This window comes from Clupea harengus, chromosome 24, assembly GCF_900700415.2.
Source record: "Clupea harengus chromosome 24, Ch_v2.0.2, whole genome shotgun sequence".
Classification (NCBI taxonomy): domain Eukaryota; kingdom Metazoa; phylum Chordata; class Actinopteri; order Clupeiformes; family Clupeidae; genus Clupea; species Clupea harengus.
In genome coordinates, this window is record NC_045175.1 from 10,115,186 (window position 1) to 10,135,532 (window position 20,347).

The 20,347-nt window shown below is 40.1% G+C and overlaps 1 protein-coding gene and 1 long non-coding RNA gene across 2 annotated transcripts in view; one reads left to right on the top strand and one right to left on the bottom strand.

The window, feature by feature from the left end:
• The window catches only part of srd5a2a (steroid-5-alpha-reductase, alpha polypeptide 2a), a 4,720-nt gene extending 3,670 nt beyond the window's left edge, over positions 1-1,050 (top strand). Inside the window, exons 4-5 of the mRNA XM_012838017.3 lie at positions 222-372; positions 751-1,050. Coding sequence (XP_012693471.2) covers positions 222-372; positions 751-817 — 218 coding nt within the window. The 3' untranslated portion in view covers positions 818-1,050. The remainder of the gene's footprint in view (positions 1-221; positions 373-750) is intronic.
• A 4,192-nt stretch (positions 1,051-5,242) lies between these two features.
• On the bottom strand, positions 5,243-9,685 carry LOC116219332. Its single transcript, XR_004163161.2, has 2 exons — positions 9,325-9,685; positions 5,243-8,831 (listed from the first exon to the last, which is right to left on the bottom strand). It is a non-coding gene; the product is annotated as an uncharacterized LOC116219332 (long non-coding RNA).
• Between the last annotated feature and the right edge of the window lie 10,662 nt (positions 9,686-20,347).

Below are 20,347 nucleotides of genomic sequence, written 5' to 3' on the forward strand. Positions count from 1 at the left end.
TTTATCAAGTATTTATGTTCATCAAGTATTCATGTTTATTACATGTTTATTTCCATCTGTCGGTCTTTGAGTTACCCAAAGATTCCATTCCCTAGACCACAACAAGGAGGCACATTGACATCTGGATACCATTTCCTGTGTGCATGTCAAAGTGTTCTCCTTTCAGGGATTAAATCCCTTAGCAACACTGGCTGAAATAAAAACAACAAATGTTTCCACAGGTGGAATGTTTGAGTATGTGTCCGGAGCAAACTACTTTGGGGAGATTATGGAATGGTATGGTTTCGCCATGGCGACGTGGTCCCTCCCAGCACTCTCTTTTGCGTTCTTCACCATGTGTTCCATCGGACCACGGGCTTACTACCACCACAGGTAGCACACAACATTTCACTCGAGCCACATATGACGAGCACAAGCATGTAACCGCAGATATCTGATCCTGTCATACCCTGTCATGACAGGTCGAATAAGATGGTAGTGTGTGTCAGGACAGTGAGCCAATGCTTCGCTTGATGCTTGGTGTCAAAATGAACACTGTTGTGACAGACTGACAGGAGGCAACCCACTTATTAACCGACTCACTCTTCCACTATACTTCCATGCATACAGCAGTAATTCAATTTCTGTGATTTGCAGTTCTTTGGTTGATACGCATTCCTGACTGGTGGTTATCATGGTGTCGGAAGTAAATAAGTAGGCAAGATTGAGACACCGGCAATATCATAAGTAAACAAACCTTTTGTATTGCAGGTTTTATATTGAGAAATTCAGCGAGTACCCTAAAACAAGAAAGGCCCTGATCCCCTTCATCTTTTGACTGGAAAGTTCAGAGAAGGAGGCTTTGGAGACTGACTGGCACTCAATTGAGTATCTCAAGGTTTTTGAGAGAAAACTATGCAAGTTTAAATCAATAATGGAAATAAAAAAAGGATTAACTAAATACATTATGTGGAAATAAAATTTATGAAATGACATGGTTTATTTGATCAACACAAAATCCATGCTAGTTTAGTCCTGAACAAGCAAAAGCATCCACACACACACGCACACACACACACACACACACACACACACACACAAATAAAGTGAGTGGTTGTGTTTGAACAGTTTCCTGTCCACTGAACTTGCTTCCTAAGTGGGTGGTAGTTTAAGGTAATGATTTACCGTGCACAGGTCAAATGCACACTGTTGTTAAATGTTGCTGCAAGTTGATGCGATAAAGTCTGCATGCCAGGCACCTACAACCTACAACAGAATGAGTTAAGAAAAGGAATATAAGGGAAACCGAAGTGACTGTTTCTTGTCTTCGTTTTGTGGAATGTACAGTTAACACTCAAATAAAGCATATCCCTCAAAAGGTAAACAGACTTGTCAGACTCTTCTATTTCTTAAAACTGTCACATAGGCTACTGGAATAGCAATCCGTAGCACAGGTAGCCTAGAGACGTGGCGGTAAGCCAGCTATAGGCATAGTGGACGTAGGCTAGCCTCAATTGTTTACATAAGTAAAGTTAACGTTAGCCTGTGTTAAAAACACGCCATGGCTGGAATAGCATGCTAATCTTTCATTGCAATAAATTAGCTTCAATAATCATGCAAGTGTAACAGTGAAGATTTGGTTTCTTCCACTTGCATCCTTTTTGTGCTATTTAATCACACTGAGCATGTGCATAAGTCATGTTGTTGGGGAAATAGTGGCCTCTAGGGGTTAGGCATGTTGTACAGAGTGGCTCTCCTCAGAGTTCGGGGATATAGAGTCACGGTGAGTTGTGCATAAAGAGAGCTCCTACATTATTATTTTAGAATACAATGACTGAATGTATTAAATCCATACTGATTATAGAGAGGTGTTCCACATTATATCCTCATGTAAATAGTGTGTTTGGTTTAGGAATTATGCACCTCTGAATGTATATTTTAATTGATGTTCAAAATCACACGTGTGAATAGCTAATGTTTAATCTCCCTCTTAGATTAGCACACTGTAAGGTGTCCCATGCTGCTGTGCTAAGGAGTCCCGTGATATTGTTTGTGCCAGGTACATGTTTTGTGTTTTATTGTATATATTTCAATTAGATATATTACTTTGTAATTAAACTTGAATTAACGATGTATGAGAGTTCGGGGATATAGAGTCACGATTAGCACACTGTAAGGTGTCCCATGCTGCTGTGCTAAGGAGTCCCGTGATATTGTTTGTGCCAGGTGAATAAACTGGAGAACTTCACCCACGTCTCCCGGCTTTCTCTATGAAAAAAACTACACAACGCAGACAAATTCAGAGGGGTTACACAAGTAACTTGATGTTAATTGAACATCCATACATATTGTGTTTATTTGGGCCAGCTGAGTTTTGTACTGGAATATATTGAAATTAGATCTATGAATCATTACACACATTGTTATAATTGCGCCATTTCTTAAACTGTAATTGGTAGTGTCCATGTAGTGGAAATATCTCCGCTTTTATGCCACTACGTTCGACGTCATTAAACATTCATTGATCAGGAGAACATTTTTAATCATTTAAAACGTTAATGGGAGGTTATTCATAACATGACTGGGACTGTGTTGTCTGAGCTAACATAGCTAAAATCCTTCCTTGCAATAATTTAGAGTTATGATCATCTAATCTGAATTTGATTGTAATAAACCACCCATAGCCTACATATTGTGTTCCTTCGAGCCAGTGGTATTTTCTATTGTATTCACTGTATAAATATATTGACATTTTATCCACCAGTGTAGTGGATCATTACATAAAGTGTGTGTCTACAGCCTGCCAGCGTCATAAAGCCACGGCAAGTTAACTTTTTTTCAGAGTTGTAACAGACTTGGGTTGTAATTGATGCGTATCCTGGTGGTTGTACAACTTGAAATGTGTATAGCTTTTATGCCCATCGACCAACTCAGAACGACACCTGTCAAAAGTATTGCAATCGTGTTGGTTGCTCAGTCTCCCCCACTTGATCGATTGTACATTTTTAGCCCCAATATTAAGCAGAGACCCGATTTCGCGTGCTGACCAGCTCCAACGATTCACCATTTTTTTTAATAAAAAATACAGATTAAATTATGGTTATTTTGTTGTAAGTAGGTTATTAGATATTGACTAGTTAGCTTATTTTGGCGCTGAACCTCTATTACCTGATTCTGCTAGTGCTAACCCCACCTTTAACCTTGACGAGTCTCAAGCACCAGTTGCCTTGCTTGGCCCAAGGGCCCCTTGAAAGCTCCTTCTAGCTGTGTTATCACTTCCAAAGGCACCCCGCTCTCCTGGGGTGATGCCACAGGTGTTAAAGTAAACAACCCAACCCTGTCCGTTCTGTGCTTTAGGCCCCGTGCACATGGAGTCTAGTTTGCCTGAACCTTACCTTACCTAACCTACCTAACCCTGCCTAACCTTAGAATTCAGGCATCATCGATGTAGCAGGTGCAGCACAGGTGAATGACCTGTGCAGATGTCATTCATCTCTGTCTACCTAATGGCTGACTGATTCAAGCTGACTTTACTACCTGTCTGGTATGTATAATGTACGTTTTTGACTGTCAGGCAGTCACTTCTCGAACCTGCTCTGGTGGTGACTTATTGTACTGGCTGTACGCTGAAATACACTTTTGAAACCTTGACTTTGTCTCCCTGGTCCTTCTACAAGTGTTAATGTTTGCATTAGAATCAGTAACATGCATTTGAACATTCTCTCTTTCTGTTTTGATACTTTATTGGCACTTACATTTTGTCACTAACATGTTAAGGCTTATAATCGTTACCACTTATGTATACAGTATGTCACACCTGAACACAACGGTATTTTCTTACATAGTGTCTCTCAAAATCTCCCACCAACAGATTAAAGTGTAAAGAAACATCTCCCCGGAAGACAGAGGTGTCACTGACTTCCATCAGCGACGGCTGTCAAAGATCCCTAGACTTCGAGTGGAAAAGACATAATTCGGGTGATCACGGACAGGTTCGGCTGATCACGGACCGGTTCGGCTGATCACGGACAGGTTCGGGTGATCACGGACCGGATCGGGTGAGGTCTGCGCCTAGTCCATCCGGTGAGACACCTATCTTGCACTTACACAACGTGTCGTCTATGTTTAATATCAAAGCCATCAAACCCTATTTTTTTTCTAGTTTACGTCCAAGTTAAGTTAACTTGGGAAACTTCATAGTTCAAAGTTTTAGATGACTGCACTGCATTATTAATTTTAGTGATCACGACTGTATCTGCATAAAACATGCATGATTGTTTGGTAAACTGTGTGAAAACCAGGAAAACCCAGTCAGGTGTTTGAAGTTAACTGTATTGTGCCATTTTGCTTTGAAATGTGTGGGGACTGTGTTACAGCAGCAGAGCCAGGATAGAAGAATGATGGAGAAACAAATACACACACACACACACACACACCACACCCACACTCAAACACACACAAAGGAGGTAGTGTGTCCATATGAGCTAATGATCTACTCAAAGATATTCCATGCTGCCATCAGTACAGCCTACAGCCACTAGGTGGAGCTTCGATAGTGCTAGATATCTCTTCCAGCCCCACGCTACGTTCAAGAAAAACAGAGTACCATTACATTATTACACTAAATTATAGCATTGCCTATTTGAAAATAATGATTAATTTACAGAAACAACACATTCCCAAATCATGAACACATTATTGGTGGCATTGGTGGCCCAGGTTTAAAATCCAGAAGTTTTCCTTTGAGTCTGAGCCAACGATAAGATATTTACACCAGCTGTGCTCAACATAGTGGATCTGTTTTATGCCAATTATCTGGGTAGTTTAGTCCCGGACAGGGAAAAGCCGCCAGCCACACACACACATACATAAAGTGAGTGGTTGTGTGTGAACAGTTTCCTATGCACTGGGCTTCCTAAGTGAGTGATAGATTAAGGTAATGATTTACCTCACACAGGTCTTCACAAGTCATACAATGATAAGAAACACATAAGTGCACGCTGTGACATGACATGAAGTTGAAGAGCCCCCCTACATACACATACAGTAAATGAGTCAAAGGGCTCTACCAGTGTTCTATGGTCTTAGCCATTCCAGGATCTAAATAGGTTCCAGATCACACAGCGCATGACTGTTAAAGTGGATTATCATGTGTTTACATCAAACTTTAGTGTGGGAGAGCACTCATGGAAGCAAGGCCAAGGAATTACAACCCAGTGCTTGAAGTAAAACACTATAGTACATAAGCACATCAACAGCTTGATTTGTAGAATTTCATCTTTATTTGTAGAATTAAAAGGCATTGTGTCGCTTTTTTATATTTTTTTAGAATCCCTTCACAAATGCAAACTACACTTTTCAAAATGATGTCTACCTAGTATTTACAAAGCTGAAATCAGAATCAAAGAACACCCCTACATTTCAGGACACCTGCATTACACGAAGGATCAGGAATAATGTTGTCACTCTTTCCTGATACTGGGAGATACCACAGGTAGAAGGAATTTTTGTCGGAATTACATGCAGTCATCATCTGTTCTATATTCCAAGTTATTTCTAATTGTCAAGGTTACAAGACTATGCAGCTTCAGAACCAACCAGCATGCATGGTTGATCATCCTACCCTCAAACCTGTGTGTCAGGGACATCAGGACATATGCGTTAACAGATTTATTGGATGAAGAGCCAGGGGAAAGGGAAAAACACACAGGTAAAAAACAAAAGAAAACAGGGAGAACGCTCAGAGGATAACTACAGAACTGAAAAAGCCAAAACACTGGAGATCTTTTCTTGATTAAACAAAAATTACTCACAAGGAGTTCTGAATTACAAAATGTAAAGCCCAGAAGTATTTTCAAAACGTACGGAGAACTAGAATACGAAGGAAACCAAGGAAACACTGGAGCTCGGAAACAAAAACACATTCGGAATATCTCACGGAACTGGAGACAGGAGAGGTGATTAGTAAATCACAGGGAGCTTTGTCTGAATATGAAAGAATCAGGAAGATACGTCCATTAACCAACAAGGCCAGACAGTGAGTGAAGGGAGTGAGGGGTTCTTATTGTGAGCGTGACAGGTGCAGTCCATCAGAATTCAGGTGATCGGAAAAGTGATGCAGCTGGGTGAGTTTTGGTTAGAGGGGGTGTGGCAGGTGCAAGGCTCAGTGCTGGCGTGACAGTGTGCTTAAATGTGTTCTAACAACAGAATGCATGCAACATCTACAGAGCAGACTATGAAATGAATAAGATCATTGAACTGTCTACTGATGGTGCATATCATTCATACTGCAACAATGAAATGTTTGCATTGTTAAAGCAGCTATGTTATACACTTAACTTATATACACTTATATACATTGATAGCATTGTTAAAGCTGTTGTGTTATACACTTAAACGTGCATACTGATTTAAATTAAGCTGTAACAAATTGTCAGAAATCAATCTTCCTTCTGGTTGTGCCAGATCTTTAAAAAAAGGACACAAATAAAATGACCAAAAAGAAAGATATATTGATTCTGCTGCTAACGAATTTGAGGTGTACCAAGACTATGGAGGGACAGTGAGGGATAGTGAGGAGAAACTAAAATCTGTGGACATCTGTATACGCCATATGGAATGATCTCTATGATACCTGTTCTCGTGCAGGAAAGAAGAAATAATAATAATGACTGATGATGTGCTTGACATGTTAGATGTAGGGGTAAAATACTGGGGTAGTTTACTGTGGGGAAAAACACAAGGATTAGATGTAGGGGTAAAATACTGGGGTAGTTGGGGTCAGAGCTAAGGATGGGGATTTTGAGCAGCTATTTCAGGCACACGAGATCAGCCAATGAATGGGGAGCGACCCGGAATTAGCAATAGGACGGTCAAAGAGACATTACTTATCTAACACACAGCATTTAAACCTGACATAAATGGCATACAGACTTTTGAAATACTCTCTTGCAGTGGTGTAGTGGTCCCTGGAGAAGTGGGTATACTCTTAATTTTGCAATTTTTTTAAGCAGCCCATATACAGTAGCACAGGATAAACGCCCTGTTTTGAGAAGTGGGTATACGCAATGCTGACTGAAAAATAAGTGGGTATACTCTGTATACCCGCGTATACCCTGGACTACAACACTGCTCTCTTGTTTGCACACACACTCAAATCCACAAAACATTTTTTGTTTCACAGGTAGAGTATGATGTGAACCTAAGTTCCGAGTGCTCTTAGTATTGTGAGTCTAAGTTGTGTTATGAGTCTAAGTTGTGTTATATCACATGACAGCACCACATAAACATGTCCAAGCTATATTTGCATGGTCTCGAATGTCAAACATCATACATCTAGAAGGAAAGGGGAAATATAAACATTTGCTGGCAACATGATCTTTCTCACTCACTCACTCACACACACAAACACACACTGACAGTAACACCAAAGTCTGGCCAGAGGGCCTCTCTCTGAGCCGCTATACACCTGGTATAAACATGCGTCCTGGGTGATCTGAACACAAACTCTAAGTACGTCACTTCACACATTTCCACTTGCAACGGCCAAATGCAAGTTTTTTTGTGCTTTGATTCCTGATTGCACCTCCAACCGGGCCAACGTCCAAATGCTGTCGTTTTAACCGGAAGGAGGTGCAATCAGGGATTAAAGTGCAAAAAAAGCCTGATTTATGTAGTCCTCGTGTAATAAAAAGTGCATGACTGTTAAAAAAAAGTGGACAGTGTGTAGCCTACATGAATTTTTGAGTTTCGGTCATTTACGGTCTGTTTACTTTTGAAATAGCCTGTTCTACAGCTCATAGTTTCATCCAGCTCACATATGGACCCGCACATCACTGACGGGGTTTATTTAAGGCAGGTCGTAAGAGTCATAGGAATACTTGAATTTTCTTTTCTCGTAATGTGCCTTCAGATTTTTTAGCATGACAAAAAAACAACGAGAGCCTTGGTTCAGAAAGGATTATTCATTGTCAGTGTATCCATGGTGTAATTTAGCACAATACTAAACTATATCTACATACAGAAAATTGTTGTACAGACAATTATTCAGTTTTTCTGAAGCACTAAAGTGTTTTTGTTCTCGTTACCGTGTTCCCAGCTGCTGAAAGCTGAATACAGTAATAGAAACCAAGTTCGTGCTATACTGTCAGAGGCATTCTCTCTCACTCACACACACAAAGCTGTAGCCTAACCTCACAAAATGAAGTAATAATGTGTTTTTCTGTTTCCAATACTCTTGAATTAAAGTATGCTTTGTGTGTGCTATCAGATGAAAAATAATGGATAATATTTAAATAGCACTCTTTAAAATACAATTAAATCTCAAGGTGCTTTATACGGTAAAACAATCAATGACAAAAATCAAATATAATAATAAAAAACGCTAAAGTCAGAGAAAAAAAAATTGCATAATATTAAATAATAAATAAATAATAAATAAAATATTGTATAATGAAGACGGCTAGGACATCTTCACATTTTTAGTCTTAATATTATAGTCTGCGTTGTGTGTGCTATCAGTTGATTATATTGTATAATGAAGACGGCTAGGTTGTATTCACAGGCCAAGTGGATGAGGGCAAATTAGTGTACGCTTCGCACTTCCGTGAACACGTTTGATATGCATGTCTATCATGTAATTGCAAACTGCCACGATTCTTAGAAGATGGAATGAACTTTCCTTGTGGATTTGGAAACATTTTTGGCTGACTTACAGCGTGCTGAGAAATACCACATTATACAGATGCTTGAAATGGCAAAGGACAATGCAGTGATCATGACTGTACCTCTGTATCCTTCATCTATTTCCCCCAGCGGCACAGATGAATTTGTTATGCAGTCTATTGGTTGAGCTATGAATTAGAAAAACACAAGAAATATACTTCATCATCATATCAGCATTGCGTAGGTTTCATCACTTTACAACTCGTAAATCAAGGTTCATATTTCCCCCACTTTTGATTTTTTAATGCCACTGTTATCTCTTGTTCTTGTTCTGAACTGAAATTCATTTGTTACAGAAACTTTAACGTTATAAATAGGACATCACTGCTCTGTCATCACAAACATTCGTGGCAATATCTCAAATAAGACTCATCTTTTGCTTATTTATAACAAGTTTTACAGATCTTTGTCTCGTTTACCTTGTAAAATACTGTAAAATCTTCTTTTGCCCAAACCAAAAAAAAGAACACAATAACGATGTCACTTTTTGAGCCTGACCCAATTAGATTTCTAGTTTAATACGTACAATTTCCAGGTGATTACTGAAATAGACGTCTCCAAAGACACAAAGCCCCACATATAAACCACAAGAAAAAGATTCTTTCTGCTCTCTGTACTCACTCTGTGGAAGGCTGGGAATGACGTTTGTGATCCAACAGGCCGAGAAGACAGCAACCAAGACACAGGGAGACGTCCCCATAACTGTTGCAGCCGAGTTATCGTTCACATTTCAAATGAAGGACACTTGATTTCTGACAAGACAGTTTACTAAAAAATACAATGTTGTTACAACATAAAATCCTTTCCCCTATCTACTTTGTAAAGGTGAGTCCTTCCTGAATGATGTTTTCCCGTCCCTGTCCTTCCTGTAACTGATAACAAAGTTCAAAAGCCTTTTGCTCTTCACAGTCATATTTTTTAAGGGCTCAAAGAGATGGCGTCATAAAAAATATTCTAGAAACTAACTACAGTAACTGGCACATGAAGCAGGACAAAAGGCCTGGTTTGAACCTGACTGGCAGGGACACCTACAGTATATGTTGTTACTTTAGCAGTGCAGTGGTAGCAAGACCATTATAATTTGATTTATAAATCAGATGTGTGTATCTCCTGGTTAAAGCACACAATACATGGCCATTCTTCATCACCGTTTCTCATAGGGTTACTGTGGACATGGACATGGACTGTTGTGAATGCAGAGGGTTTTTCAGTCGGCCGTTAGCAGAGTTGTCCATAAGGGGTGGAGTTTATTGTTCTGATTGATCACAGTAGGTCAAGCAGACCATAGAGGTGTTTAATGTTAAAAGTTCCTACTTTATGTTAAGTGTCCTTAATGTCACCGTCTAATTAAATGAAACATACTTATCATGTAACTTCGTACTATTACATGTTACTAGGCCTAACCCCAACCCTAACTCAGAGTAGATCTTATGAGTATATTTGTCAATGTGAAAAGTAACTTAATTGAGTATTGAGTACATAGCATGTTTGTACCCTTAGTATAAAATATGGAAAGCAGAAGCCCTGACCCCCTCTGTCTTAACCCTCATCCATGTCACTGCCAGTTATCCCTGTTTGAGAGATCCATGAAATGTGTTATGTGGTCTTAACATTCCCAAGATCTAGACAGGATTCAGATCAGAAATGTTTAAATCAACCCTTCAGGTCAAATGAAACCAGTGAAAAGAGGCTTAACAAGTACAGCATAAGCAGATACCTTAGCATGGCCAAGCAAAGACTGTAGTATTTTACATCAGCAACTTTATCTTTGAGATACAGGACCGACACCACCTTATCAACCTGACACTGACACAAACACAGCTTTAGTGTTACAGTTAGGCACACAGTTTTAGTGTTAAACTAGCATGCTAACTACCTAAAAAGTATGTAAACAATGTATGTACAAATCCTGCTAGCATGCCAGCTGGTTTCTTTTGCAATGTGTATTGCTGTTGTGAAAGCTTTTGTTATATTTTCACAGAGTGGTCAGTTCTGGTACAGAGTGCATAACCCTGGCAGGGTTGCGTATAACAGCAAAGTGAATTTAAGATGATACTAAAACTAGTTGCCTATAAAAACATGCCTCACCAAATAGCAAACTGCGCATACTCCTTCATTTCTGGACACTTCCAATGGGAAGATTGTCTTACTCAAAGATGGACCTTCTTGTCATAGGCTAGCTAAAAGTACTTTATTGTGAAAATGTGCGTCTGACCCTCAAGTTGTCTTGAGAGAGAAACAGAGGTAATATTGTAATAAAATCAAACTGAGTATGATTTGTGCCCTGTTGAGATCTCTCCTTTAAGTCCACAGGAGAAATGTGTTCTATATTTTCTTTACTATCAGCATCCCAGTGTCATAAAAAGCGATAAGAAATCTTTTATATTATTCTCCATGGCAACCGCTTGTTTACCTTCATTATCTTTACAGGAAAACTTCTTGGGGCGTTCACATTACAGATAGGGTAGAAAATGTGAATGAAATGCCCGTGTTTGACAGTAACAGATACACAGCAGAGATCTTCAGCATTGCTCCATTCAAGCATCCCATCGTCACTACTGGAAAAGGCTGTAAAAAAGACGCTAACGTACGTGTGTGTTCATCAGGCCGATATCCACTCATGAATCTATCCTGCCTTTCTGCTGTGTTAATTGCCTATTGCCATACAGACCCTGATGTGGGGGAGAGTGAGAGGCTGCAGTACTCCCTGGTGGAGCCCAGCTCCCTGTTTGCTGTGGAACCCTCTAGTGGTCAGGTGTATGTAGTGTCAGCTGCAGGTGAGGGTGGGAATGTGACCCTGTGTATGTGTGTGTGTGTGTGTGTGTGTGTGTGTCTGTGTTACTGAATGTCTCTGGCTTTTGCTAATCACTAATATTTTAACTGCTAACAACGTGTCCCTAGGTGACTGTAAAGGAAAGCGAAGACGACAACATTGTGGTCATCTCTCTTAACCAGCCAATCAACATGTCGGAAAAGAGATCATCAGAGCTGCGCATCATCAGAGTCACTCAAGTTGCTGCGCATTTAAGCCCTGACAGTTTGCTGCATTTAGTGCGTTATTTACTTTTATTTATTTATTTTTTATGTTCATAAAATAAACATTGTATTTTCATCTGAAAAAATGGTATGTTTTATGTCTGTGGACTGTATAGGGTCTGTACTTCTTATATTTACATTTATATTATATGTATAACTGTAGAATAGGAAGGAATGTATTTGTCTTGAATATATTCACTTGTCTCCGTCGTTCACTCAGCAGTCGTGGGGCCAGGACATATGTTAGCTTTGTCGCCGTGGATACCAGTGGCACCATCGTGTCTGCCCAGAAGGTCAAGAAGTAAGATCCCATTTCTGCCACTGCACTCTTGAATTTTTTTTTCATTCACCTCAAATTGGGCATTTGGACAGGGAAAAGCATCCACACACACACACACACACACACACACACACACACACACACACAAACACACATAAACACAAAATGACTGGTAGAATGTGTTCTGGTAAAAAGTCATCAATAAAACTGGTAACACACACAAGCAAAATAACTGTTAAAAACATATACTTTGTTGTTCTTTGGATCTGAAATATATACTACAATGAGCAGAAACAACACACCTCTTTTTTGTCCTATTTTGAAAATTCACGACCTGTCCTCAGAAATGGGATTAGATTATTGCCCAGTTTCACGTGTGTATTTCTTTGTTCTAAACAGCAAACTTAAGGAGGAAGAGGAGCAGGTACAGGCTGAGCTGGAAGAGGTGTTTGGCTCTGGGCTGGAGCACGAGGTGAAGAAAGGCACTGGGGAAAGTGGGTCAGACTCAAGTCAGATGGCCATTATTGCCCTAGGTGTCCTGCTGGCGCTAAGCATTGTGGGGCTTGTAGTTTGTCTTACTGTCTCAGTGATTAAGTGAGTTCTCCTTTTTTTGGCTTTGTTTAATTGTAGTGCAAGTAATGTTGTTGTTATTCTCTCTGCATTGTTTTATACACTAAACCTTGCCCTGGCTTAATATACATTCTAAGCAGAAAATGAACATTAAAAGTAAATGTTACAGATGAATAATGAGGCTTAATAGCACTCAACTTGACAATGAACAAAAAAGGAGAACTCACTTGGCCCTGGGGAAGTGGGTCAGACTCCAGTCAGACGGCCATTGGGAATCTAGAGGTTCTCATTGCACTTCTGCAAAAGGGAGTGGGTGCCATCACACTTTTCAGTGCTTAGTGTTTTGCTGCTCACCACTCGTTCATCTTCATCCGATTCTCCCACTTCTCCTCTCTCTCTCTCTCTCTCTCTCTCTTTATTCTCCCTCCATCTCCCCCCTCTTTCTCTCGGTGTGTAGGAGATGAAAGCCCCTCCAAGTGAAAGGAAAGGATCACAGGACTCCAAACAAGAGGATGAGACAAAAGAAGGGGAGGAGAAGAGTTACTTGTCTCTTTAAATTAGACTTCCCCTCTCTCTCACACACACACATAAACACAGATGTGCATGCGCATTCACACACACACACACACACACACACACACGCACACACAAAGGATAGTTGACTTGTTGTCGTCTTATAACATGTATGACTTAATCCTGCACTCACTATGAAAAACTACAAGTTGCACAGTAAAACTCTTCTTTGAGAAACCTGCATTGTCCTACAGTTCTACAGATTGCCTGAGAGCAACAGCCACTAGCACTATGTGTTGCTACCCTCAAGCACTGTGCCAGCGAGCTGGCTCCAGTGTTTACGGACATTTTTAATCAGTCTCTTAATTTATGCCGTGTCCCTGTATGCTTCAAATCTGCTGTAATCATTCCAGTGCCGAAAAAGCCCAAGATCACCTGCTTGAATGACTACAGACCGGTCGCCCTCACCTCTGTAGTCATGAAAGGAGAGGACCAAGCGTTCAAATACTATCTCAAAGCATCCACTGACCACCTCATGGACCCCCTCCAATTTGCATACAGACCCAACCGCTCAGTAGACGATGCAATCAACATAGCCCTTCACTATATTCTACAACACCTGGACCATCGGAACACCTATGCAAGGGTCCTGTTTGTGGATTATAGTTCTGCCTTTAACACCATCATTCCCGACCTCCTCCATAGCAAACTGACCCATCTGAACATCCACCCCCTTACCTGCTTATGGATTACAGATTTTCTCACCAACAGGAGACAGTATGTCAGGCTGGGCCCGCATCTGTCACAGCCCCGCACAGTTAACACCGGTGCCCTATAAGTGTCTGCTAAATACTATCACCATAATCATATCCATATTATCATTAGCATCTCCTGAGCTGGTTAGCCCCACGCCTGCTAGCCGTCTGGCTGACAAAACCCTGGGGAGGAATGCTACAGGGCTTTGTAAAATCACTGCAGTCTAACCAAAAATGTAGTGTACTGGGCAAGAAAACAACATAGGCTGGGTGCACACTCAAAAACAAACAAAAAAGCCTTGCAGAAAAAATATGATTATGCATGATTTTATGTACTTAAATGTCATTTGAGTATTAAGGACATAATAATCTATCTATATCTTCAAATGTAAATGTAAATGTGATATTTAAAGCCTGAAAAGCCCTGCCTCCCATTGTCTTAAGCCTCGGCTATGTCCCTGTCTCTTATTCAGGGGTCAAAGGGCTCTACCAGTGTTCTATGGTCTTAGCCATTCCAGGATCTAAATAGGTTCCCGATCACACAGTGTATGACTGTCAAAGTGGATTATCATGTGTTCACATCAAACCTAGATGTGATGGGTGGCCAGTAGCAAGGGTTTTATACACACACAATATGAGCAGATACTTTAGTGAGGTAGAGCACTCGTGGAAGCAAGGCCAAGGAATTACAACCCAGTGCTTGAAATAGAACAGTATAGTGGGCAAACCCCTGAGGTATTAAGCACATCAACAGTTTTATTTGTAGAAATTATTCTTTATTTGTGTTGTTTGTGCATCAACTCTGCTCAGACAATGGGCCTTTTAAATTATTAACGCTTCTGGGACTGATACCCACCGGTGGGACATTTTTTTCTTGTTGTCAAAACTCCTATATGTCCTAGAGACATATAAAGAAACCCCACATGAATCTTGAACCCTTTTAAGCACTTTGTAAGGAGAATACAGCTGATCTCTTGCACATTTCAGTCTGTGAGTGAGGTTTCTGCTCCTAAGGACCCACCCATTAGCAAATGACAGCTATTCATATGATAAGTAATATATATATATATTAGTGCTGTCAAACGATTCAAATATTTAATCGCGATTAATCGCATTTATGTCATAGTTAACTCAAAATTAATCGCGATTAATCGCACATTTTTATCTATTCTAAATGTCCCTTCATTTATTTATTTTTTCCATAATTTTATTTTAATTTTAATACCCTTATCAACATGGAAAAGTGGATTGGCTTGTATTATGCAAATGTTTTATTTTATTGAAAACCAACATTGCCAAACAGGGCGGTACAAAATAAAATTATAATATGCAGTTAAACCATGGCTTAATATTTTCTTTTTTTCAAGTTTGCTGGAAACATAGCAGTCAGGCTTCTTATTTCAGAAACAATGAACCATAACAGTTAGGTTACCAATAAAAGGTAAGCCTACTACTTCTTTGCTTTCAGCCAGCTGCCTGTTGACATTTTTCAACACAACTTTTAAAAGTAAACTTTCCATTCAAAAGCTTTTTATGATCCATTTCGCCGTATCGCGCTCACCACACCATTCACTCAAACCGTAACGTTAGCCTACTACACCGTTTGCGAGGGCAAAAAAAAAAAAAAAAAAAAGTTTTTTAAATAATCGCGTTAATCTCGCGATATAAAAAATTACGGCGTTAAAATGGGTTTGCGTTAACAACGTTAATAACGCGTTAAACTGACAGCACTAATAAATATAGATAGATAGATAGATAGATAGATACTTTATTAATCCCGAGTGAAATTTAGTGTTATTTATATTTAATGGTGATTCAGTGATCTCTATTGGGCCATGGTGTGGCGAGAAAACCTGTGGGGGTAATGGGCCACAAAGACATTCCAGGGCCATTATGTAATGGCCATTGTTCTTGTCTGAGGTGTCCCAGGTAACTAATCAATATGCATTTGTAGGGACACACATTTTGGAGAGGCACAGGTCACTCTGCTATTATACATATGTAGTAGTGAAACCACACACACTTTCTGAATGCTAAACTCACATATGTATAGTCAACACTAAATAAAACATTCAAGGAACCTGGAGGAAACAATACGTAGATACATCCACAAATGCCAGTTGAAACTTTACTGTGCCAAAAGGAAGCCTTATGCTAACCATGTCCAGAAGCGCCATCGACTTCTCTGGGCTCGGAGGCATCTGGGATGGACCATCACACAGTGGAAACGTATTGTGGTCAGACGAATCAGTATTTCAGGTCTTGTTTGGAAGAAATGGACGCAGTGTGCTCCGGACCAAAGAAGAAAAGGACCATCCAGACTGTTACCAGCAACAAGTCCAAAAGCCAGGGTCTGTCATGGTATGGGGTTCTGTCAGTGCCCTTGGCAAAGGTCTATCTCTCTCTTTCTATCATGAGCATCAAAAGAAAAGGTAATCTGAAGACATTAAATATCAGAGTCGTTTTTTAGCATAGCAAAGACATTCCCAGGGTTTAAAGCAAAAAAAAATCCTGAGCCTGAACTTTTTTTGTGTGTGTGTGTGTTTGGGGGGGGGGTGTCGTGTCCCGTGGCATGGACACATTCGCAGGGTCGAAAAAAAAAAAAAAAACATTTAGAAATGAATGATTGCAGATTATGGTGGGACCTTTGAAACTGCAATCCCAAGAAAGGTCAGCAATAGTACTCCACCTCACTACAATATGGTACTAACACATGTAGCATTCACAATTTCTTTTGATATCAAGTTTTGCTGCTAAGCTTTGTCCTTGAAAGGTTACAAGATGACCTACAATCACAAGGTGACATGTTATAAGGGTATGTCAGTGGAAGAAGAATTGATTTGCAACCATTTCATTGAGGATATATGAAAAAGGACAGCGATTTACTTTTTAAACTGTTAAAGTGCAACAGTGAACTGTAGATAATAATGTAGTTTTATATTGCAACATTTCCATAATTACTTTGTTATTAGAAAATATATCAATAAAACAAATAACAAACAAAACATTAAAATGTTACAAGAACTGGTAACTTTAATGTTGGGAAATAAATACAAAACAGGACTTTGTCCATGTACTTGTTGGTGGCTTCGTCGACATTTAAGGAAAACATGCCGTTTTTTTTTGGTTTTCCGAAATACCTCTTTTAAACTCTGGTGTTATGCCGTGTTTTAAAATAGCGGCATGCTGATTGGATATTGACAGTTTACACACGTCACACACACGGTCAGTTATTGATGCCGGTACATCAGCTGTGGATGTTGCTCCCGGTAAAGGCTTTGTGTGTTGGAGAGCTAGTTGCATATATTAGCTTTCTCCAGCACAAAGTGCAGAAGCAAGCACCTGCTTCTCCTAACTTCTTACACCAGCTACCAAAAGGCTTACTGTCCTTCCCTTCCCATCTCTTGTATCCATGCCCAACGCCATTTATTTTCATGAACTTACTTTCCATCGTACTCTCCTTTGGTGTGATGTCTCTACTCTGGCATCTACGCTAGGCAGAGCGATAGAGAAAAGTCGGCGTTTGAAGCACATTTTCCCAAGACCCGCCTCAATCTACTTCTGATTGGCTAATAATGTTATTTTGAGAGCGGGACAGTTGTGCTGCTTTCATTTCATTGGCAGACGAACTCATAAACTCGAAAGTGATGGTGATGATATCTAGACGTGTTTTTTTTTTTTTTTTTTTTTAATAAAATATTTTTTTTCGCAGCCAAACACTGCACGCCGGAAATCACGGTGCCGGAATACTTTAATCCCTGCATTCCTAACTTGACAATTGAAATTAGGCATATCGTCCATTGAGCATTGGGAATTCCTTCTTCTATAGGCTGTCACGATTCGTAAGGCAGAGACCCAATTGCAGACCATATGTAGGGAAGAATTCAGGATTTATTCACAAGGTTAACGCACAGAAGATCCAAGGCAAAAACGAACAAAAAACTGATGAACCGAACACTGGCAAAGCAACAATACAAAAAGCAAGGCAGAGCAGGAAAACATGAAAGCACACAGCTAATTGGCACAGAACTCTCACCATGCTAGTACGACGAACCAACATGGAACAAAGGACAGACTGAACTTAAATAACAGAGGGGGAACTAGACAAGGGGAATTAACAAGACACAGTAGGTACCAATCAGGGAAACAAACAGGGTACAGATTGGGAACAGGTGAGGGTCAAAACCAGGAAGTGGCAGAGGGCAGATGGGGGCGGAGTCTCAGGACAAAGACAGGAAATACATGGCCGGACAAGACAATCACAACAAGCACATGACAACATAAACAAACAGGAAAAAGCACATGTCAGGAATGAAGAAACACAAAAGGAAAACAGAGCAGGATCCTGACAATAGGCGTCTATCCTCTTTTTGATTCTCCTTCTGATTTGGCCTCCAAATCTGTGAAAAGAAGAACAGAAATAAAATGACCATAAAGAAAGTGATATTGATTCTGCTCATGAGGTAAATATATATACATTAACAGCATTGTTAAAGCTGTTGTGTTATACAGTACATTTTTTATACACTTATACACATATATTCTTTAACAGCATTGTTAAAGCTGTTGTATTATACACTTGCATGCTGATTTAAATTAAGCTTTAATAAATTGTCAGAAATCAATCTTCCTTCTGGTTGAAAGAGATATTTTAAAAGAAGAACCCATATAAAATGACCATAATAAAAATATATATTGATTCTGCTACTGCTACTGAGGACGAATTTGAGGTGTACCAAGGATATGAAGGGTTGAACTCAATGCAACTCACTGCTTGACTGGAAATTAGCCATCGGGTCCATTGAGACATCGGAATCTCTTCTGATTGAGCCTTTGGGTTTCCATCTGTGAAAAGAAGAACAGAAATAAAATGACCATAAAGAAAGTGATATTGATTCTGCAATCTAACAAAATTGGCCAAAGAATCCCACCGGAGCCTTGAACATCTCGGAAGAAGAGCCAAGCATGGTAGCAAAGCACTACCTGTGGTACATGCTTGCCTTCTTATGTCAACACTCATACCTTACCCTGACCAAAGGCCAAACGAATCTAGATGCCAATCTTGGCTACACAACACAAATGAGCAAATATATTAATCATTTCAAAGGTGTCTGGCAGGGAGGAAATGGGCTGTAAACAATATCATTACGTCTCTTGGACTGCAAGGGCTAAAGTTACTGAATTTCAAGACTTAGTGAGTAAGAAAAAAGGCATAATTACATTTCTGTCATTGAACATCTCAAATACACGGCAGCAAAATGCACCCTTTTCTTTCTTTCTCTCTTCTATGTTCACAAAGGTTCATAAAATAATAATAACTAGATATCTGTTTTAGTTTATGAACATTAAACTTGTATTACACTTACACATCTTGCCAATTCACACATACACTTACCTCGAAAAGACCACAATAATTATGATAATGAGACTCAATGGAATCACTATTCCCAGGACGATTGGGGTAGTTCTGTTTGGACTGTCACCCTCATCTACCACATCGAACTGCGTTCCTGGGCCAAAGACCTGCTGCAACCCTTCCAGAACTTTGTCCTTATCATACAGTAATTTCCTGCAGGGGCGCACGTGCACACACACACACACACACACACACACACACACACACACACACACACACACACACACACACACACACACACACACACACACACACACACACACACACACACACACACACACACACACACACACACACACACACATGCACACAGAGGTACATACATTCTAGGTTATGTAGAGCAGTGTTTCCCAAACTGGGGTACGCAAAGGGACGTAGGGGGTACACGGGGGAAAAATTTGATTTGCATTTTCAAAGTGAAACAGCCCATTACATTTTCAAACTGACCTATAAATAGACATGATATCTTAAATAGTCTGAATAGCCCAGTTGCAATGCCAAAAATACACTCATGTATACATTGTAGTGTTCAGCGAAATAATTACACTGGCAAAAATAGCTACAGGTAGGTTAGTCAAAACATGGGCACAATAGTTAGCTCCCTCGTCAGAATTCCACTCGCTGATGGCCTGTGTAGAGCTCATTCCGGTTGCCGCATGAAAATGGATAAATGGTCTAAAGAGTTAATCCCCGGTCCACGTGGGGTTATGTGCATCCTCTCAAGCACAGCCTTCTCATTAACCTGTGGTGAGTGTGTGTGTGTGAAGGAGTGTTTGGGGGCTTACAAACATGAAGAAAAATATATATATGAGTGTGGGGGGGGGGGGGGGGGGGGGGTCTGGTTCAACCGTGGTGGTGGTACGTAGCTGGAGATTGAATGTCTGAAGGGGTACGGGACTGCACAAAAAGTTTGGGAAACACTGCTGTAAAGCAACCTGCATAGCATGAGTATTATAAACCTCTACATAGTATACCAATTAATGCTTAGTAACCTCCTCGCTAGAGAGGGAGGCAGGATCTTACCTCTGGACTGTTTCCTTTGGTATGACATCAGTTCCATTGATGTCGGTGGCT